This window comes from Terrapene carolina, unplaced genomic scaffold (genome assembly GCF_002925995.2).
Source record: "Terrapene carolina triunguis isolate 2854851 unplaced genomic scaffold, T_m_triunguis-2.0 Scaffold397, whole genome shotgun sequence".
In the NCBI taxonomy this organism is placed as follows: domain Eukaryota; kingdom Metazoa; phylum Chordata; order Testudines; family Emydidae; genus Terrapene; species Terrapene triunguis.
The window spans coordinates 991903-1014366 of record NW_020664748.1 but is presented as its reverse complement, the minus strand read 5'-3'; the positions used below and the strand labels follow the sequence as shown (position 1 = coordinate 1014366).

The 22464-nt window shown below is 50.6% G+C and overlaps 1 protein-coding gene and 1 non-coding gene across 17 annotated transcripts in view; both read right to left on the bottom strand.

The window, feature by feature from the left end:
* The window catches only part of UBAP2L (ubiquitin associated protein 2 like), a 43203-nt gene that overhangs the window by 12662 nt on the left and 8077 nt on the right, over positions 1 to 22464 (bottom strand). For 5 of the 16 annotated variants that reach the window (XM_024207407.2, XM_024207409.2, XM_024207410.2 and 2 more), the window contains exons 5-19: positions 19520 to 19727; positions 19093 to 19188; positions 18304 to 18349; positions 17876 to 17985; positions 15988 to 16047; positions 12152 to 12321; positions 10628 to 10713; positions 8983 to 9154; positions 7627 to 7828; positions 5907 to 6184; positions 5156 to 5328; positions 3058 to 3235; positions 1589 to 1643; positions 842 to 1016; positions 261 to 333 (exon numbers count right to left, since the gene is read on the bottom strand). In XM_024207407.2, the coding sequence (XP_024063175.2) occupies positions 261 to 333; positions 842 to 1016; positions 1589 to 1643; positions 3058 to 3235; positions 5156 to 5328; positions 5907 to 6184; positions 7627 to 7828; positions 8983 to 9154; positions 10628 to 10713; positions 12152 to 12321; positions 15988 to 16047; positions 17876 to 17985; positions 18304 to 18349; positions 19093 to 19188; positions 19520 to 19727 (2082 nt within the window). The remainder of the gene's footprint in view (positions 1 to 260; positions 334 to 841; positions 1017 to 1588; positions 1644 to 3057; positions 3236 to 5155; positions 5329 to 5906; positions 6185 to 7626; positions 7829 to 8982; positions 9155 to 10627; positions 10714 to 12151; positions 12322 to 15987; positions 16048 to 17875; positions 17986 to 18303; positions 18350 to 19092; positions 19189 to 19519; positions 19728 to 22464) is intronic. The other 11 variants (XM_024207416.2, XM_024207420.2, XM_024207418.2 and 8 more) reach the window with 8 other exon arrangements.
* LOC112111831 lies at positions 4685 to 4822 on the bottom strand. The gene has a single exon (XR_002908523.1). It is a non-coding gene; the product is annotated as a small nucleolar RNA SNORA58 (small nucleolar RNA).

Genomic DNA, 22464 nt, shown 5'->3' with positions numbered 1-22464 from the left:
CCCCCCATAACCTTTAGATCGCCACCCAGCCCCCTCCATGGCCAACCTGGCTGAGCCCCGCCCCATCTCAGACTGACTGGCTGCCCTCGTTACTTGGCTGTGGGCAGTTCTGCCACCAGATCTATGTTATACACATCGCCTGCTGCTGCACCGGGGCCTGGCTTTCCCAGGGGACGGTGCACCCATATTTCCAGCGAGTGGGGCCGGAGTCACAGGCGCTCAGTGCCTTAGCAGATCTGCACTGCAGCATCTGAACTCACCAGAAGAGTTGACGTTGATGTGCGCCCAGAGGACGTGGACGAGGAGAGGCTGTTCTGCTGGGTGGGTAACGTGCTGCAGGAGGAGAGAAAAAGCTGTCAAGCCAACCGCAGAGCTAGACAGCAGGGCTCCACCCCTCCAATGCTACCACACAGCTCCATTATCTTCCTCCACAGGAAACGTCAGGTGCCAGGACCGGACTGCGTTTGGGACGGACAATAGACGTGGAGAGAGCAACAAGACTGGAAGCCAGGGGCAGTCCAGCCCCTGGCAGCAAAGCTGAGCTTGCTTCCCAGGCAAACAGCACGGGACATTTCAGGGGAAGGTCCCCTGACAGCACTTTCCTTGGTGGAGCCAGTGCTTCCCTGACGCCTTGGCCAGGTAGGGGAAGGGGCACCTTTTCTTGCCAAGAATGACTGAAGCTCCATCACATGGTGTCGGAGTGAGGGGATCCTGGCGGCCCCTCTGGAGAGAGGAGGGGTGCCGCATCCCCACATGGGCAGCAAGTGGTCCCCTCCACTCACCATTTCTGTACAGGGCCTAGCATTCTGCTTCTCCAGCGATTGGCACGCCCCGAGCTCACCTGCTGAGTTGGGCGGTGGTCGTACTGGGGAGCTCCTCAGCGTGGTTCAGGCTACTCAGAGCTGATGAGTGCTGACTGGCTGTTGTCAGCAGGGATGATGCGGATACTGCATCGTTCAGAGGTGCGATATTGGGGGCAGAGGGGGAATCTGATTTCACCACAGGGCCTGGAGCACCTACGAATGAAAGCTGTGGTTAGGGGCCTTCTGAGCACTGGAAGAACACCAGCACTTTCCACCCGTAAACATTCCCCCTCCCAACAGCCCGTGGAGGAAGGGGATGCAGCATGAACTGGCAGCGAGAGCACAGAACTAGGGAGATGGGAGACCTGGGGCTTACTTCTGGCTCTGCTGCTGACCTGCTGCATGACCATGGTCAAGCCACTGCACCTCTGTGCCTCAGTTTCCCTCAACTGTAAAACGGAAGCAGCGATCCTTATCCAGCTTCACACAGAGCTGAGATCTAGGAATGAAAAGCCCTTGCTAAGGGCCAAGGATCATCATCGGGAATAGACTGTCCCACTTCACAGGCACCCAAGTTAAGTGACCTGCCCAAAGTCACAGAGGCAAGTGGTAAAAGACCGAACATTTTAGGGTAAGCCAATCAAACAAGCAGCACAGAGCGGGCCAGCAAGGTGAGGATTTTCTGCCAGCCTGGATCAAGGCTGCTGCTCACAACCCCCAAAGGGGCACAAGGGCACGTGTGGTGTGAGCAAACCCAACCCCCCGCATGTCATGCTGGCACTCACCTTCGACGGCCTGCGTGGTTTGTAACTGTGTGGGCTGCACAGAGCTGAAACCATTCTGGAAAAGAAAGGGGAGAATTCGGTAAAGGCTGCGGCTTGTCCTCACTGACCGCTCTGCATTTGTTTCACTCCCCTCCAGGCCCACACAATAGCTCCCGGAGCAGACTTGTGACCGTACGAATTGTCAGACGGGATCAGACACAAGGCTAACCTCGTTCAGGCTCCCCTCAGACCATGGGCAGTACCAGATGCTTCAGAGGAAGGTGCAAGAAACCTCCTAATCCCTAGTAGAGACCAGCTCAAGCGCTGATCAAGAGGTCTGCATCGCCTCCAACACAGATGTTTCCATTAACTATTCCCACTCTGGATAGTTTTGTGATCCATAGGAATGTAACAAGCCCTTCTGGAATCATGCTACAGTCTCAACCTCAGCACTACCCTTCTGCAGTGAGTACCACAGGTGTGTGTGAAAAGCAGAACTGGCTGTCAGTTTTCATTTGGCCACCAGTGAATTTCACTGCAGGCGAACAAATCTCAGCGCTGGGACTCTTGATACCAGTGCATTTGGCAGGCACATGACATGTGACCAACTGGTGAGGGGTTCTCAGTACATTTATCAGATTTCACAAGACAAGAGGCGACACTAAAGGATCCTCGAGGCAATTCTCCCACCCCACCCGGAGAGGTCACCAGGCCACCCTGAGCAGCCTGCAGGGAAGACCAGAAAGGGACAGACTCTCCAAGCAGCAGCACCAGCCCTCTCAGCAACTGACCCAGGTGTGGCGTGGCAGGCTCCAGGACGCTGTGTGCAGCCCTTGGCCAGAGAGAGGGGAGACACTAGGGATCACGGGAAGGAAAGAGAAAATCCCACACATTCCCCATCCCAAGAAATAACTAGATCATCCACTGCTGGCACTGCAAACACACCCTCCACACCAGCACCCAGGGGGCCGCACTGCAGCTACAAGGCCCGGATTACACCTATGCCTACTTGGGGCTAAATGAACGATAAAGCTCCAATTTACAACAAATATTGACAGACCCTGCCACTAGCTGGTGGGGCAGATTTTGCAAGGAAGTTACAGTGGAATCACGGGTTTCCTCACTCACCTCTCCATTTAAAGTGACCCACTCCCACCTCTCCTCCTTCAGTCCTGAGCAAGGCCAGTTTGCAGACAACCATCACATCCTGTGGTGATGACAGCCGCTCCACCTCTGCACAGCAGCTACCCCCTAGCTCAGGAAGAGGAGAGGGCTTTTCCATAGCAAGCCAGCAAAGCTGGGCACTCGGCTCTCCCTCTGCCGTGATCTGCAGGGCCCAGTTATCAGCTTTTTGATTCCTCTTACACCTTTCCTGTGCTGCAGAATTACAGCCACCCCTCCACACAGGGTTTCACACTCTGCCACGGTAAGACAGCACCACCGAGAGGGGATGCGCTGGCCCTGGAAGGCAGTCAAGGCCAGCTCCCTACCTTGGCCTGGGTCAGGTCTTTCTGGGGCGAGGAGGAGATGGAGTTTGGGTATCGCCTGGTCTGGGTGGATCTCTGTTCATACAGTGGTCCCTGAGCGCTGTTCTGGGAGGTATACGTTGCTGTCTGTATTGTGCCGCCCTGGTAACCAGACTCCTGGCTTTGATTGGACGAAGATTCACTACACAGAAAGAAAGGAAGGCGTTTATTTTCTCTCCAAAATGACCCTGCTGGGCTGGCAGCCTCGAACCTTTGCTTAAATGTGCTAACCAATGTAGCTGCTCAAACCCAGCAGAGAAGTGCAGCCAGGAGAGGGATGGCCCAGCCACAGAGAGACTCTCACTGAAAAAGGCTTGTGGTGCTGTGGACTGAGCACTGGACTGGAAGCCAGGAACTCCCAAGTTCTGACTGCTACTGACTCTCTGCGTGGCCCAGGCCAAGTCACTTCATCTCTCTGGGCTTCCTTTTCCCACCCATACAATGGAGCTAGTACTTAGGAGGAGGCTGTGAGGACCGGCTAATGCAGGGATACTCAGAGCGAGGCTTGCAGCAGCTCTTTAATGGATCGCCTGCAGCTATCTGCAGCACATGATATTAAAACCCTGTGCGATTTAATCACTAACTACAGTTATTAACCAATCAGGAGGCTTTTACCATGTTATTAACCACCTGTAGTTGATAAAATAATAATACTTGGTCAGTCATTTTGCTGTGAGAATTGTATACATTTCCCCGGCCAGGCTGTTTAAATATGAATTTATAGCACTCTAGTAAATGAAACATGAATTCCCACAACTGTGACTCTTGGGTAATGCTGATGGCTAATTTGGCTCCTGAACCACTGAGGTCTGAGTATCTCTAGGCTAACGGTTCCGTAATGCTCGGAATAAAACTAAGCGTGAAAAATCCAGGCAAGTTTTCCCCTTTCTGACAAACTCAGAGGTTTGATAAGGAGAGAGGATATAAATCTATGTAAAATCAGACTGGACAAGCACATAAACCGGGGACACACGGCAATGGCTGGAGGAGGAACTGCCGAACGTTACAGGTCTTCCCCAGCTCTTCCACCCAGCTCTGAGCAGTAACCGCACAGAACCCAGACGTCACTGAAACCCTTGGGAATTACTGTGCCACGGACCTTGCACAGGAAGGGGCTGAGGCAGGCAGCTCAGCTGTAAGTCACTGTTTACATTAGAGCTCCTGAGGGCCCATTTACTCTCACAAACCATGACTGCTTCCTCCACTCCCCGGCCTGAATGCCAGACATCTCCAGTAACGCCGCCGGGACAAAAGGGCCAACGCTTCCTGTTCAGCATTACATCAGGGCAATGTTGTTGCGCAATAAGGGATGCCAGGGACTGGGAGTGGCAGCAGCTCCCGAAGGAGGATCAGCTAGTCAGCCTGGGGTGAGAACCCTTCCATTTGACAAGGCACGCTCAGTCTGAACGGACAGACATGCTCAGCTCTCTCCCGGTTTGCTACAGAAGTCTCCACAGTCTGTATTTATAGCGTGAAGAAGGCGGCACACTGAACCTGTTCACCTGGAACAAGGCGCAGTTGTGCTGGGATTCCCCTCTCATTATTCGCAGGGAGTGGTTTAACGGCAGCAGGAAACCTGCCCGAATTTACTTTCTGTTTAAGTACCGCAGGCCAATCAGCCATAGGTTTGTCTGAATGAGTCCGCTGGCAACTTAACTGTTTACTGTTGCATACGCTGTCCCCCCTTTATGGCTATGAGACCAGCCAGAAAGGGTCTACTGGTATGCAGTATAGTTCGGGAGCTCCCGGAGCAGGCTGCAGGGTCAGCTCATTGACACAGGCAGCTTGGACACCAAGGAAACTCCCACCCCACTGTGCTGTGGCTGGTACAGGAGACTCCAGAATCTCAGCAGTACAAACAAGGTGCCCCTATGGAAAGGGTGAAGCTGTTTCTCCTCCTGACCCTGCAATGGGTTAGAGCATAGAGGCTCTTTATAGCAGGTCCATTGAGACCCAGACAGAGCTGGAAGCAAGGCTGCCCCTAATGGCTAAGGAGCAAGTGCTACCTGCCTCTGTCCACCATGGGCATTGGGGTGTTTCCCTGCGCACCCCAGGCCTTTACCTCGCAGTGCTGGTGTAGAGGCTGCTTTGAGACTGGCTCACAGAGGCGCTCGTCGTGGGCGTTGATTCGTACTCCGAGAGAACAGGCTCCGAACCAAACTGTAATGCCCCAAACTGCAGGTTTAGCCCTGAGATATCTGCTGAGCCAGGCATTTCCACCGCGAGAGCAGGAATCTGCAAAGGAAGGAGGGGTCCCTGAGAGGCAAGTCACTGCAAGGACAACCGAACTGGGCCACAGGGACTTCGCGCGAGCGTCCTGCAGGGACAACCGCCTTGAACAACAAATCAGACTGAAGCAGGCAGAGAAAATCCGACCTGTGCACAGGAGGGCCCTAACCTCAGCCCGCCCCACACTTCAGTGTCACAATGCTAGAGGTAGGTCAGCTGACCAGCAGCCCCAGAATACAGGGATCAGGCCACAGGGGCTCACCTACACGGATGTCTGCAGGGTTACAACTCTGCAGTCAGATATTGAGATACTGAGAACCCCAGACTTGACTTCCGTGACACCCACCCTCACCCTGCTTGAATTTCGAACACGTTCTCCCCTGTGGTCTGCAGGTGCTCTGGGCGCTCCGGATTATGCTGTGAACATGAATCTGTTCAGCCTGGAACACAGAAGCCAACGAAGAGCCTAATCCAACCCAGGGTAGTCAAATCCAGCTCCACTCCCATTAACAGGGTGGGAGGCTGCTACAACTCCAACACAGCTCTGCCTCGATCCTGCTGCCACCTCCCTGCACACCCCATACCTTAGATGTCAAGGAGGCTTTCTTCTTCTGCTGCTTGAGCTTCTGCTGCACTGGCTGGGGACTGGAGGACTGGTTGTCCGATGACCCCGGGGACATCTGGGGAACAGGGTTGGTTTTGCTGGGCAGAGGGGAAGACGGGGGGGGCGGTGCCGTTGTAGAGGCTGTCACCACAGGCTGCTTGTCCTGCATGAACACCTCCATCATCGCTGAGGCTGGCGTGAAAGCCTGACGCTTGGTGAAGGGGCTGTGAACGGATGAGTCCGTCGGGTTCTTTAGATCTGCCACGCGAAACAAGGTTGGATCAATACCGGTTGTTTTGTGAGAGCGAACGCTAGTCCTGCCACTTCTAGGTTTCAGTAATGAAATAAATGATTCGGACCTTGCCCCTCCCTGGAGCCTTTCATCGAGCATCTCAAAGCTCTTCACACAGTTAGTTAACCTCCAGGGAGATATCAGGCCCCTCCTACATGGGCGCATGGGGAATACCACTCCCAAGGGAGTCAGGGGCATTGCTGGGAAAAGAACCGCAGGAGCCCTGACTCCCAGTCCAGCATTCTAACCAGACCCCTGCCCTCTTCCACGGGCAGCATGCTGAGGTGTCGAGCACTCCACCTTTCAGCTCAGCGTGCAAGGCCTCACTGCGGCTCTTGCCATGAAGTTTAGGGGAGGAAGGAAGCAGATCTAGCCAGCAGAGCTCCTCCATCATAGAACAACTGCAAATGCCTCTCACACGAGAGCACGGAACACCGACTCTCACAGAAACCTGGCTTTGCTTCCCTGCCCTCCTCTGCAAGTTTGGCTGCATTGGATTGCCCAATTCTTCTGCTTCACCTACCGCGTACCCAGCGAGTAACACCCAGGCCTTCCTCCCCTCAGCACGGCTGCACCTCCTGCACCCTTCAGCACCACGGCTTACTAAACACGACTCCCATTCTCTCTGCCTCTGCTCTGGGGCTCCTGATCTGAAACGCTCAGAGGATGCCAACACCGGCGGCTGCAGGAACAGGGCTGAGTTTTTTCCTCAGCTCATATTTGAACCAGAGCCATTTCCCCCGAGCAAGAAACAACGTGTAGAGGCTGAAAGAACAGCACCAGCACTAGACCATGCAGGGCTCGGAGAGACCTTCCAAGCGCAGAACAGCTAGAGCTGCTCTTGTGTCGTAGGTATTCCCCCGGGCCAGGAAAATCGCTTCCTTTCCCCACTGGCCTCTGGCACGAGAGCCACCAGCACAGGCTAGTTTCCTTTCCAAGGGGCCCGATGAGATCAGCAGCCCAGCTCCCTCCAGCAGACGGAGGGGACACATGCCTGTGTATCGGAGCTCTATTCCGCAGGCTTGCTCCTGGACTCCCAGTACTTGAGGCCACCACTCACCAAATTCCCCGCTACAGATCTCTGCATTTAGAGAACATGCCAGGCTACGGAAATAGCCAGGGGACTGGTCAGCAGATGCCTGCGGGTGGAGTGTCCATGTGGCAGGCTGGCAGTGCAATGGGCTCATTTCGGCTGCTGGGAGCGGAGAAGGGACCAGGAAAGACCCTGACAGGGTCTTAATGAGCAATAATTACTCTCCAATCAGAGGGCAATGAGATGCATGTTCCCAGAGATTATTTCTGAATGGCAATGAGCCCAAAGGCTCCAGGGCTCGCTCCTCCACGCCACCCTCTGCAGCCCTGGCTGCAATCAATTCCCCGCCCGGAAACCGTGGCCTCGATGCCTTACCATACTGCACGAGAGCCGAGGGCTGTGCTGGGGATCCCATGTCCCAGGAGGAGGAGGTGTTGCTCCCGCCAGGCTGGGTGTGCTGAGCCGCCAGCTGCGCCAGAGCCTGAGCGGTCTTGAACTGCTCCAGGAATTGAGAGCCTGTGGTGCTGCTGCTTTTGGCCTCTCCAACCTCTCCAAACCCCTTCCCCAGCATGCTCACCTGGGGTTTGAACCAGGACAGGACAAGTCACCACTCAAAGCAGGGGCTAAGATTTCCAAGGGCAGCCCTGAGCCGCACGAAAGCGGAGTGCCCCGGCGCTGCCTGTTTCACACACAGGCTTTGCTGCCAGTGGATGTACTGGGGGGGCTGTCTTAACGAGGGGTTTTATGCTCGTATTTCACCCTGTGCTGCGTGTGATGCCAGGTTTTAAGGGGATGGACGCAGCACAGCTGAGCTCTCCAAAAAAGGTAACAGGTGGATCTGCAAGAATCCCTAAGTGCCACTGAAAGTCCAGGGGGCTCCTGCTCCCCAGTCACATAGGGGCTTTGGAAAATGCCACCCCTCATTATCCTCCCAATCTTTCTGCCAGGGCGACACAAAGAAGCAGTTGTCCAGCTCCAGGCACCTCTCTGGGACCATTTCAACAATTCCCTTCTTCGCTCTTCAATACAGGACTGCTGGGCTCTCAGCGGCTGCGGGGTACCCCTGTGTTCGGCTGCTGGTTGGCCAAGAACCAACCCGGCACAAGCTACGCCTGAGATGCAGGGACTGAGTGGAGGAGGGACACGCAGGACAGAGCACAGAGGCGGCACTCGCCTGCCTTAAGGAACAGGCACATTTGGTGCTTTGAAACCAGGGTCTGTCCTTGGGACAAGTCACCTCCCTGAGAGGGAGAAATCGGCTCTCTGTGAAGCCTCCAGAGGGAAGTACAGAACAGGAGACACCCAGCAAGGCTACAGTCACAGGCCCAGCTGCCCAGACACACTCGGGGCCTGCTCCCTTGCTGTGGTTACCACCCCTCAGTCGCCCTTTCAGATAACACAGCTCACTGCTGCTCAGAGGCTCTGGGATTCACTTTTCCTCTTTTGTAAGGAGACAGGCACGTGGCCTAGCGTTAGCAAGGACTGAACAATACTCCCGCACTGAGGCTACCCTGCTCCGTCACCTAATTCCTATCAACTCACAACATCGGGAGCCAGGAGCACAGGCTGAAGCTGTAAGTCACACAGCTCGGGGATTCTCAACTAACTGGTTGCACCCACTCTGCCCCTCCCCTATTACGCACAGAGAGGGTCTCAGAAGGTGGCTGAGAACCACTGAAGTCCGCAGGCCCCCTGCCGTGCCTAGGAGGTGGTGAGTGGCAGTTTCCTTACCATGCTGTGATGAGGGAAGGCATTCCCAGATGCAGGCTGGGATATAGCCGTCTGCTTGGAATTGCTGAACACAAGAGGCTGGGCAAGAGAAGGAGCCTGGGTTGAATCCAGGTTTGATGACTCATTCTCCAGAGAAGAAGGTGTCTTTCCTAACAGCACCGCAAGATCAATTCTGGGAGAAGGAAAAGGATGAAACCACCAAGGTTAACAGGAGCCGTACCATCCCTTGAGGGTTAATAGCTGTCTATTCCCGCCAAGAACATCCTTCCCCACCCCCGTGACCTCACAGAGATTCACACACCACCACCTCAGCAACTGTCTCTAGCAACCTCAAAGGACCGACTGAAAGGAGCAGCCACCTGTACCTACTACAAGAAACCAAAAGGAAAAACCAGGCCTAAGAGCAACAATGACGTATGGGCACCTGGGCAAGACACACCTGTGCTACTTATCGGCTAGGCTGAGTAAGTGGAGCGAATGTAACCCTGCCAAACTACTAAGAAAAGTCTGGCAAGCAACATAATGGACAGAGACAGAAAGGTTTATGGTAACGCAGGGCAATCAAATTAAGTTACACAAAACAGAGTCACATCCAAGCAGGTGAAACCTTGACTAATAAATGAGCAGGCCACCGATGTAACTGTTTTCCTGGGACCAACAACTGACATGTTAATGGTTTTCACTTACATGTCGAGCTCAATTAATTGTCTGCAAGAATAAATCTACGCTCTATGGGGATAATTCTGAATTTTGATCAGACCTTTTGGAGGAACTCAAAGCTTTCTACAGACATGAATAACCCTCACATCCTCCTGGGAAGTAGTTAAGCATCTTGGCTGAGACGTTCAAATCGGTCTAGGGGGTTTAGACACATCTCTGTCGTGAAAATCAACAGATGTGCCTAAATCCCTTAGTCTGTTCTGAAAATCTCAAAGCTGTTTTACAAAGGGAGAATCCGATGAGCCCATGCCAGAGATTATAACAGAACTTGGGAACATGACCTATGAAGGAAGGCTGAAAGAATTGGGTTTGTTTAGTTTGGAAAAGAGAAGACTGAGAGGGGACATGATAGCAGTTTTCAGGTATCTAAAAGGGTGTCATAAGGAAGAGGGAGAAAACTTGTTCACCTTAGCCTCTGAGGATAGAACAAGAAGCAATGGGCTTAAACTGCAGCAAGGGAGGTCTAGGTTGGACATTAGGAAAAAGTTCCTAACTGTCAGGGTGGTTAAACACTGGAATAAATTGCCTAGGGAGGTTGTGGAATCTCCATCTCTGGAGATATTTAAGAGTAGGTTAGATAAATGTCTATCAGGGATGGTCTAGACAGTATTTGGTCCTGCCATGCGGGCAGGGGACTGGACTCGATCTCTCGAGGTCCCTTCCAGTCCTAGAATCTATGAATTCCTGGCTTCCAAACCTGGGCTCCAAGCACTTAGTCCTTCCACTCAAACCCACGTGAACTTATCCAGAGCTCCTCAATTTTGTCCAAGTGGATAGCCATCTGACACAACAAATCCTGCACCTTGGCAGGGCGTTAGGCTAGGTGACCCTTGCGGTCCCTTCTAACCCTATGGTTCTATGAAGCAATGCCCTGCCCCCAGACTACCATATCGCTATTGCCATAGCATTGTTATTAAGCCATCACCTCTGGCCAGCTGTGATTGTCACATTCTCTGCAGGCAGAGGCACTGAAGACACACTGGAGGCAGTGAAGATCTTGGTCTCCGAAAGCTAGAAAACAGAAGAGGGAGGTAACCCACATATTAGAACCATGCTTTAGGGCTCCAAATAAAAGAGATTTCAAAGTTAAAGCAAAAACGCAAAGAAACTGGGGCTGGGCAGAACATGTGCAGGAAGGTTCGCTCATGGCATCCCACAAGAATCAGCGTGTGGCTTTAGCGCTGATAAAATGTTTGGTGCTGATCAGAAGCAGCCAGCCCTTGGTTTTGCCTGGGTTCACCCTCCTCAATGACTCAGTCAATCAGCTGCCAGGGTTAGACAGCATTTCCACTCAGTGCTGGCAGCCCCTCAGTCAGTGAAAAATCCGTTGGGAAACAGGCATCTGGAAACTCACCAAGTGCAGCACCCCAAACCCACCCGACATGGAGGAGGAAACATCTGTGAGAGGAGAGTCAGCTGAGCCTCAATTCCCACAGCCAAGGTGAGGACTTCTGGCTACTGGGCCAAGGACCCACAGGCCTGCTCGGGCGGTGAGGAAGAACTGCTAAGTTAGGCCCTGAGCCAGCAAAGCCCCTCAGCACGTGCTTGCATTTCACTCATGTCAACGGACAAGCCGAAGTGGGTCTACAACCAGCAAAGGGGCAGTCTGCTTTCTACAGCCCCAGTAACTACTGTCTGAAGTCTAAGGAATGCTCAGGAGAGAGGGATGGGAAGTTTTAGAGCAGCCACCAACCACAAAGTTTAGAGTGGACTATATTTGTATATAAACAGCTTTTATCCCTGAGAGAGAAGCCCAAGAATGGTTGCAAGGACCTCTGCAAGTAATGGCCAAAAAAACAAAAAATCACAGAAAACCATCCCAGGCCAGAGCGTTTGCTTTGCCTGCAAAGGGCCTTCATGTAACACAAGAAAGGGTGTCCAGACTGCTTTCAAGCAGAGACCTGATGAGCGCAGGAACAGCTCTAACTGCCTGTGTTTCTACACACAGCACTAACACTTCCTTCGGACAGCGCCTGAAGAATGAATGCCTTTTCCTTTGCTGTCAACTCCAGCTGCCCAGCTGAAAGGAAGTGAAAAAATGTACAATAAAGGGCTCAGTCCTGCAGCCATTTAAGGTGATAGCAAAACTCTCCCTTGATTTAAATGGCAGCTGGATCAGGGCCAAAGTTAGGAGAACTTTAAAAACCAAGGCAAAGTTTCTTCTGAAGCAGTGGAATTGGATGCCGAAAACACAGATAAAGCCACAAGATGAAAATGAGACAAGCCACAGATTAACACAGAAGGAAGAGCTCAGAGCTCCTGGAAATGGGCATAAAAAGCACAACCTTGGCAATAAAGACAAGCAAAGGTACTTGACATTCTGCACCCAGACTCCCTCCCTCCAGCCCCAGAGTAGATATTACAGATCCACAAGAGGCCGAGCTTTCCAAGCTGCAAACTCGCAGCGTTAACTTTCCACAGAGTTCGGTAGCGACAATATTTAATCCACCTGAGTCGTGCAGTGCAGTTCCTGGAACAAGGAGCCTGGTTTGGGGCTATTCCTACAGTCCTCAGCTAGCAGGTTTTGTTCCCCTTCTATCATGGGGAGGGGATTGAGAGTACCTACATCTTCATTCCAGTCCTCTGTTCCCCATTCCTCCGTCGCTGTCCTCCATGCACCTGCAAGGAAAGCAAGAGTTGGGGAAGTTTGCTGCGGGTCGTAACCCCATTTCTCACAAAAGCCAGGAAAGTGGTTTGGGAGCATAGCAGGCAGCTGGATGGGTTCTTACTCACCAACCAGGCACAGGCGAGAGGCTAAGAAAGGCTGCGCACAGACACACCCCAACACCAAAGCAGAAACTCAGGGTATTGGGTTTAGCCAGGGGGCTCCCTGGGTTCTTCCCCAGCCCCTTTGCTCAGAATCATCAGTTTTCCTGCTTCCCCCTCTCCTTGCAGAAGCTGCACCCACAACCAGCTACCCCCAGCCCAGCAGAGACCAAGAGCACCACCTCTAGAATGCCTTCTGCCAGAGGTGGTACCAAAGTCCAGCTCTCTTGTGGGACATCACCATGCAGCTCGACTGGCTAGCAATCATTTGGGTTTTCTTAAAAGGACACCGTCAGATCAAAGTTCAGTCCCACGTTTCAGGGACTTTTATAAGACCCAAGAACTGAAATGTTTACCTGGGTTTATTTTTGTTTCAATGAGAACGTTTCCCTGCAGTGTTTGAAACCCAACACGGGGGGCACTTTGCCTAGTGCATGAGACTCTGAAAGTGAAATCTACTAGGAATCTGTGATTCATGAATTTTCCTTGCCCAATTTCAGACAAATGCAAAAGGTGAACAGATAAAATACTGCAGTGAAAAGATCATCATGTCGGTTTCAATGCTCCAAGGTTTGATTTGTAAAGACAGAGAAATTTATTTTTTTTAAAAATTGTTTTTAACCTGACTGCATCCCCTACAAGCCCTCCCCCCATACACGCACACACCTCAGTTTGAACTGAGCACTCTGGGTGTAGCATGCTCACTTCAGAGTCCACTAGAAACTTAATTTTAGGTCCTGGGGTGGGAGGAGAGGGGGAGCATTTCACATCAGAAAAATCAGGGCTCAAAAGCAGCCTGCCACTTTTCGGCAGGTCATTTTCACCCATACAAACCAGACTAACCAAAAATAAATAAATAAATAAAATAAAATAAAAAAAGCCACACAGCCAACAGGGTTAATTCTATAGACATTTACAAGAATAGGACGAGTTCTGCCCATGACAACACCTTAATCAGCTGACGAGCTTTTTATAACTTGTAAAAGTGGAACATTTTGATCTCTGGTTCTTAGAGGCTAGTCCGAACCCTCCCAGATTTGGAGGGGGGGGGAGGGGAATTTCCAGAGAGTCTATCATTGTCAGGCCAAGATTTGAAAAGTCTCCCAGTTCCAGAGATGCAGCTGCTTGAGAGCACCAAGGAAGCAAATTACTAGCAGAGCCTATTGTTTATTTTGCCTGGCAAACTGAGCCTATTCAAACCTCTAAATATTTTATTCTATTAAGGATCAAAACATTAATACAGTTTAACCCCTTGGGTCCTTGCAGCCTCCGGGCACCCCACACTTAGAGACACACACACCCCCCGCGCCCCAGATGGTATAACACAGGCAAGGGAAGAGTACATGCTACCCTTTGGGGGGGTGGGGAAGAGTTAACGCCAGCTTTCCCCATTTCTCATCTGCTTTTTGGCTCCCTCAGCAGCAGTGTGACGGCTCCTTTCCAGGCCTTCGGGCACGAGAGCCCGTCTCCCTACCAAGGCAGAGGCTAGGCACCGCAATCCAATGGCGATGGGCAGAAAGCAAGAAACAGAGTCTGTGCTGAGGGACATGGCCCTGGGCTCCATTTTATTTCCCCCTCTCAGATCACTTTTGGGAACAAGAGGAAGAGCAGAGGGGCAGGGAAGGCTGAGCTAAACTCTTCAGCTTCCAGACCCATGAGAAAGGCTTTCGCCACACTCCAAAACATCTCCCCTACCAGGCTGCTTCACAGGTGTCACATACCCAGTCCAGCCCGAGATTTCTTGTGCATGGGGAGGGAAGGAGTGTAGTATGCAAAGAGCTGCTTTCTATCTAAGATGCTCTCCAGAAAGGAAATGGATGGTTTCCTAACCAGCACACTGTATATCTACCTTGCTGAAAATACACCAAACATCCCACTGAGCTCCTGGCCAGGCGAGATCATCTCCAGCGAATCCAGCACTCTGACACTCAAGACGGTGTCCTATTCAGAAAGACAGGAGATTGCCTGCCCTGCCCTCTCCCGCCTGCTGAAAGAGTCTCTTCCAGGGCTGTTGCTCCTCTCTCTTAGGGAAGGAGCTGGAATATTATCCATTTTCAAGGCAGCAGAGGTGCAGCGATTGAGTCACCTAGTACTGGACAGTGGCTCAGGTGACTTCCCAGACACAGAGCCTGCTCCTGTAACAGCAGCTAAACATTCCCTCTGGACAGCCCGGTGCCCTGTTGCACTTGCCATAAGCTTGAAGAGAGGGACTCCTCGGTGGCCCCATTTCTTTTCTTTTCTGACATCTCTCCAACATTAACATCGGAGTCTGCTGCTCCCGTAACTGACCAGGAGGCCTGCAGGTGCCACAAGTCACTAGCTGGATACTCACTGACCTAATTCAGAGAAGAGCGACTGGGCCCAAGAAGCTCCATGTCCTGGAATGGCAATCCAGATGCACACGCAAAGGGGTGCGACACTGAATGGCAGAACTCCCGCAGCTGGGTTCACACGAACAGCTTGTGCGCTACCCACTGCTGGAGGTCTCAGCTCAGAGCTGCAAACCGGCCATAAAGGAACAGGAAACTGCAGACCAAAGGGACATGCAGGCTTAATCTCGGGCGGAGAACTGGAAGGAGAAGCAGGTAATGGAAAACCTGCACCCGAACACTCAGAAGATCCTTATCCAGAAAAACAGGCTGACTTCAACGGCCAAGCTTTCCCCCTTTATTCTTCATGTTCCATGGTAAAGCGGTGGATTCTCCATCCCTTGAAGTCTTCAGATTGAGACTGGCTGCCTTTCTGGAAGATCTGCTTTAGTCAAGCAAGCTAGTGGGCTCAATGCAGGGATGACTGTGAAATTCTCCGGCCTGTGTGACACAGGAGCTCGGAACTGATGATCTAATGGGCCCTTCAGGTCTTAAAGTGCATAATAGTAAAGATCCCAAAGGCAGGAAGCAAAGTGACAAGGCCCTAAATCTCTGAGGCATCAAGTGTGCAAGGAATCTCAGAAATCCAGGAACCTCGGGCACATCTGTGCACAGGAAGGAGGAGTGGTGGCATGCCAGAGCAGCGACTAATCAATGCATTGCTTACCAAGAAGCAGTTGTAAGTGGGAGTGATGTGCTGAGATAGCCTAGAAGGCCTAATTACACCTGCAGCAGCATTCCGAACCCTCCGCAGAAACTTGTTCTGGAGGCCAGGGAGCAGAGCGCTGCAATCACTGAGCCTGGGACTCTAGGAACTAGCCAAGTCCGAAATTTTTGCATTTGAGTGAGAGAGACAGGAACTGGAGCGGCCTAGCACTTCCTTGTACTGGGTAGGATGTTGTCAGGGCCATAACCCTGGTGGTGCTGAGGGTGCAGACAAGCAGTGGCTGAACCTGGAATTTACATCACCCATGTGCCTTTAGACATAACCGCTCCTGATTTACATTTAAGGTGTCAGCATTAGTAAAAGCACAGTCAGAACAAACATCAAATATTCATAAGAATGACATATCCACAGATATTTCAGTTTTTAAAATAAGCTATAAAGTAAAGGTATCCGGGGCAGTTAGTGCGCCTGGATGTATCATACCAGGAGCAGTGTCAAATTTTCGGGGATAATTTGAGCCCTCACCCCCAATGAAATCAAGTCCTGAAACAAAAAAGAAAAGAAAAAGAAAAACAACCAGTGAAATTTTGGCTTGAGAACAAGTTTCATTGCCCCCACGTACACCAGTCACATTGTACCTGTGGATATTGCTAAAATTAAAGAGAGATGCTCAAGGCTGCTAAAATGGAAAAACAAAATGATCATGCAGGACATGTCTGTACAGAACTTATCATGAAATTACACTATGGACACATTATAGCACAGAAGCAAACCTGGATCCTTCTATGTGGAGTGAAGCAATGGTCTCTCCCCACCCAGTAATTACAGACTCTGTTTAGATTTACCCTTCCTAAGAACACTGGTTTGGGTGTACACACAATGAAAATCTACTTGGAAAAGAAAGGTATGAACTTGCAGTAAGTAGAAGTGGTGCATTTCTATCCATTCTTTTATCCTACACAGTGTAAACACAGACATCCTCTTGCCCCAGAGGTATGGATTCTTATCCAGCCCCCTGACAGTCCAGATTAAATGGCTACACTGTCTCAGACCCATCGGTAGGAGTTTCAATCTGCTAAAAAGCTGTGACCAAAAAAGTGATCTTTTTGAAAAGGCTATTCCCGGTCTTCAAAAGAGGAACAAAATTAGAGCTGCACGCTGTGAAGGTGCAATAATCCATTCTAATGAACAACAGCTTTGAAAGTGAGACAGAAAAATGCATTTGCTAGATTACCCTAACTACAGCATAATTACGATATTAACCACTTCCTTACACAGACAGAACGTACTCAATGGAAACTAACAAGTAACAGGACTTCAGTTGGTATTTTGGAAGAAGGAGAATAAAACTGAACTGTCATGGCTGAGGCAGGCAGGCAGGCAGACAAATGGGACAGTGTCAGAATCGTCTGTTTTAAAAGTCTGATGTATGGTGGTGGGAGCTTGGGCTCACTTGAGTAACTCAGAGGACAGAGCTGAGCAGCACAGAAGTTCTGACCTCACTGTGGTGTAAGACACTGCTCCGGAAGAAAACCTCCCCTCTAAACGCACCGATGTCTCAAGACTAGCTTTAATTAGAGAGTGTCCCATGAGACTATGTCCAGTTACTGCATTGCGAAAATTGCATCTACTCAAATCTCACAACCCACCCCCAGCGTCTATATGAAAAACACAAAACCCCATTTTCACAATGCAAGAAAATGGCAAGAGAAGAGTGCTTGGACAGCTCAGCAAGGAGCAGAACTCCTGGGCAAAAAGGGAGGCCCTGAGTATCGACTCCCCAGAAACCAGCTTTCTGTATTAAGATCTCATCTTGCGAACAGTTTGGGGTAGGACGCAGAGCACTCCCATGTTGGAATACAGCGAAAGCTGACATCTGAACGCAGAAAGCACGGCTCAGGAGGATGCACTACATGCAAGAAAAAGCTGCCACTGGTCAGCCGTATCGTTGTTTACACAATGTCCTCTGTGCTGACAGGTGTGCCAAAACACAGCCCCTATGCCAGGAAGCAGTCAGAGGCAAGTGTGCCCGTGCCCTCAGTCAGCACCTTCGCCACCTCATAGCAGGGCACTGCACGACTCAGGGGTTTCCAGTGCACAGACTAGATCTGACTGTGCAGCTGTCACACTTCCACTGATAACCTCAAAGTGTCGAATAGTAAAACTTACCAGGAAACCCAATGAACACACACCGGACACTTGCAACAAGAACAGCATTGGGCATAAGGAAAGCAGGTCACTGAATTCCTGCCCTGAATCCACAATCCATTCCCTTGCTATTTTATCCACGTGCCTGAAGGGGACTTGCAAGAAACCCATTTTTGATCTAACCAGCAGGTAGTAATGGGACGGAAGCATGGAGGTCACTTACTTGTCCCATCGTCGGGCTCAAAGCTACCGGTACTGTTCCATGTGTTGTTGCTATTCCCATAGTTCTCCTCCGTGCTGGTTGGCTCTGCATAATCAGCTGGGTTGAAAGTTCTGGAACACAGATTGGGGGGAGCAAGTTTAGATTTCCTCGTAACTGTTGTGAATGAAAAATCAATCACATTTAAACCAGGACATAGCTAAACGATTCCTAGCAGACCCCGTCCACTTTGTAAGACAAACCTACTGCGGTCTTAGCCATTCCAAATGCAACTCAGTATGATACAGCTGCTGCAATGGGACAGGTACACAAACCAGCAAGGAATGACAGAACCCGCCAGTTAGACTTGTGTTGTCCCCTGCCCACCCCCGTGCAGAGACAAACTCACAAATGATCTTGCTTTTCTTGTTTTGTATCCAATAAAAACTTACCCCATTCCCTGGGCAGAAAATCTTCCCCCCCGCCTTCCAGAGCCACCTGTGAGAGACAAACACACATCAGTGTAGTCCTGCCGTCAAACAGCAAGGCTCACAGCTGTGCTGTGTGTTGCTGGGAAGGTAAGTGTTCAACACTATGCGGCATTTCAGATGCCCAGTATGACAATGTCCAGCATCTTCCTGCATTGATAAGGTTTCAGACTGCTCCTTTTACATGCATACGAATTACACGTTAGAGGTGTAATAAGGGATAAATGATTCCAGCCACAGATTAGCTCCCCGTCGGTCGCAAGGCACAAATATGAGAGGCCAGACTCCAAATCTATAGGACATGGCCTCATCAGCAATTACCAAACAGCTCAGGTTGTTTCATGGAAAGATTTATTTTTAGACTCTCAGCAATGAGAACGAATGAGTGCAGCTCACAGAGAGGCAGCAAAGCTGCCCAGAGGTACCAGCTGCTAACAAATGCTTTCCCTGAACTCATACAATAGCCACCTTTGTCTTAGCCCCCCCCCCCCCCCCCACCTGTAAAATGGGGTAATATTTAACTAAGCCTCAGGGGTAGGGTATGAGAACTAGGTAATGGCTCTACTGTGCTTACCAGGTACAAAGCAATATGTAGGTGCTAAGCATTAACACAAGAATAGAGATGACAAATATTTACTGCCCGTGACTTCTATTCAGCCCCTCAAGACCTCTCTACGGAAGAGCTTTTTGAAGTCAGTGGGAAATAGCTACATCAGACCCACCACCCCTGGCACACAACCCCCCTTTGTGTACCTCTGCCTCGTCCGCGGCCCCGTCTCCCTCTCTCCGTGCCTCTTCCAGAGGAGCCTCCACTCTTACCACCATCCAGTCCATTCTCCTGGCCCCGAACTGAAAGACACAGAGATGACACTAGGACAACTTCCATCATCCTTTTGGACTCGGGGAAGGAGACCCTACAGCACGTGGTGGGGGTGGCGTGGGAAACGGACACAGAGCTATAGATGCTATGGCACCATGTTTTGCTCCCGTTAGTGCCGTTTGGCAGCTATGGCGTGAATCCATCACCTAGGGACTCAGATGCCAAAGGGTCAGGGAATTGGCTGCCGGCACCAGATGGGACCCTGCACACATACAAGAGGATGATTTTTGTAGTCATTTTTCTAGACTTATGAGCTTTAACACGAACGTCAGCACAACGCTTTAAGTGCCTGCCATGTACCATGATAGTTATAGTTGCTATTAAAGGGCAGGCTCATACACTCTCTTCCACGGCTGGTGCCTCGGCCTCGCCTCGGTGGCCCGCCACGTCGCCGGCTGTAATCCCGATCCCTGTCCCGGTTCTCTTTGCCTTCTTCACTGGGTTCTGTCTGCCCGCTGTCCTTCTGCCCAGAGACTCCTTTCTTCTTCCCAACCATTTCCCAGGAATGCTGAAGTTTAGCAGAGGGGGAAAAGTTCATCATTTGATCAACACTGGATGCAGGCTACATGCATAATTTAACATCCTGGGGAGAATATAATGAGGGAAGACAGAAACCTGTGCCAATAAACCGAGATAGGCACTTATCCAAAGCTTCACATCACAGCCCCTGCCGACTTCCTCTCCACTGTCTGAGCTGACAGGCCCCTGGCAGCTTTCGCTCAGACACTCACCCGCCCAGGAATGCTGGTTCCTCGGTTTGCATTCTTTCATTTTAAGTGATGTTCAACTGAGCCCTCAGAACAGACCCAGCATGGACAAGACAGGCCTCTCCCCTGCTGACAGTTGTACAGGGCTGGGGGGGTGCTGTTCTGTTTTAGCCTATCGCAGAGGCCAATCAGTGATTTGAACTGTGCTTGCTCTTATAACCCAAACAGCTCTGCCCCAGAAACTGAAGAAAGAACCATCATCTCTTTTAAGTCACTCCCCGCGTTGGCCAATTTGACTTTTCTCTGCTGCCTGAGACCCCTCAGGCTACAGCCCCCAAGACAGGGTTCTCACTTGCCCTCAATAGCCACAGAAACTTTTTTAAAGTTCCAGTGATCACTCAGCTCATTACCTAGGGATCTGCGCTGGTCACTCATCCCAGAGAAGACCCAATTAAAGGATTGCTAGAAAAACATTACGTTATCTCAGTCATTTGAAAAGTAACATTTTTGCTGTAAGGGGAGGAAGGGACTGCCCGTGTTTTTTGGCAAGACAACCCAAAAAGGCGTCACTTGCTTGGGTCCCAGTATCTGTCCACATAATATGTTAACTCTGGAAATTACAAAAAAAATCCCAGGGTACCTGCTGTTCCCACCACACAGGCATCTCTACACACCTGTCTGGTTCCAGGGAGGAGAGTATTGTGAGAGGCACCAAAAACCCCACAAACAGGAATGCTCAAGTCATTCTGAGTTTAATTAAACAACACATCACCACCTCATCCCAATCAACCAAGGCAGTTTTATTTCATCCCAGTATGAAATGGTTTCACATTCATATTGAACCAATGCTGTACGCTGTTAGCACAATTAACACTGAGTCACAAGTCACCGACAAACACCTGAAAACAGGACTTGCTGACTAATGAACAGCTGGCCTTGGATGGCAACACACAGAGTGGCAAAAAAGCTTTTAGGCACACACTGGCCTCAAACCAGAGGAGTCTCTCTTCACAGGCAACTGACTCAGAAGGAAGTCAGGATAATATTTACTTTGTACAGCACAACTATATAAAAAAAAAATCAAACTCAGAACTAATATCCTGTCTGCTCTTCTAGCCCCTGAAGTGTGACACGTTCCAATACTGCTCCGTTAAGCAAGTGAGCTCACTAGTGTTAGGGCATCTTTGAGACACTCGTTATCAATGGCGCATCATCCTAACAAACATCTTTTCACTGAGTTGTTCAGCAGAAGTTGAACTCAGATCAGGAGAGACTCAGAAAGTCTTCACCAATTTCAGTGCAGATGAAAACTTTGCTCAGATCGCTGCAGGTGGCAACCTGCAAGCCCCTTATGGCACTGCAGACTAAAGAAGTGGCTGGCGCGGAGAGGGTTTTACCCTGCCAACGCTGGTCCTGCCTTTGCGAAGCTTCTGCAGTGACTGTGTCTGGCATCTCATACTGCTGAGTGCCTCAGCTGCCCATGTAAAGGAAATAGGGCATACCTTCAGATTTGATATAACCCACAACATTATTTTCATGAGCAACTCGTTCATTTAAGAAATTAAATTGCTAAGATCTTAATGGGATGTCCGTTTTATTGGAAGAAGCCCTGGAAGTGATTCTGAGTGAAGCACAGAATCACAGCTAAGATTTGTCTAGGTTAGATGTACTCCTGTTATTTTTAAAATGAGTTTACAGCTAACCGACAGGCAGTTTTTGCATGCTTCTGGGCAGAAAGGGCTGGTCCTTAAACCCACATGGCTCTGTGAAGGCATGGAAGCATCCACCACGCAGACAGTACAGAACTCAGTATATGCCAAAGCATGTGGGAGTCTACTGATCGGAAGGAGAGATGTTATGCAGAATACAGATGGCAGGGACATACAGTTCAGTAATCAGAACATCCTTTTTTGACTTTTAACTAAAAGAAACCCAGCCAATGCACCACACACTAAAGTGAGAGTCTCAAACCCAGCAGAGCTAGGAAATCTGGTTAAGATCAGCCTTCCAATACCAACAGTACCTCACTGTACCCAGATAGGCAAGATCTGACCTTCAGCTGCAGTCTGGAAGGGCCTGACAGCTTTGACATTATTCACTGATTGATTCTGTTACAACTGATAAAACTATGTTTGGGCTCCTTTACCATCGAGGTGATGGACACTCCCTGGCGCTAGGTGGGAGGCTATTTGGGCAGATGCCTATTGAGGGTCATTCTGAGGGTTAACGAAGTATGAGAGAATGTGGCGCTCACATGAACCATGGAGCTCAAGTCTAACTAGCAGACACACTGCACCTAGCAGCGCTGGACCCTAGCATGCCACAGTAGGGACAGCCCATGCAAGGCCGAAAGTGTCAGCTGAGAGACACGGGATTGCACCAAGATCAGGGTAAAAACCCAGGGCCAAAGATGTTAAAGTTCAGGAGACAGAAAGCAACAGAGGTCTACTAGGTTACTCACTTGCTTCCTTTGAGGCTGTCAGATGACTGTACCCTTGATCTGTTCCCCAATGCACAAACAGGAAAGGCCGTTAAACA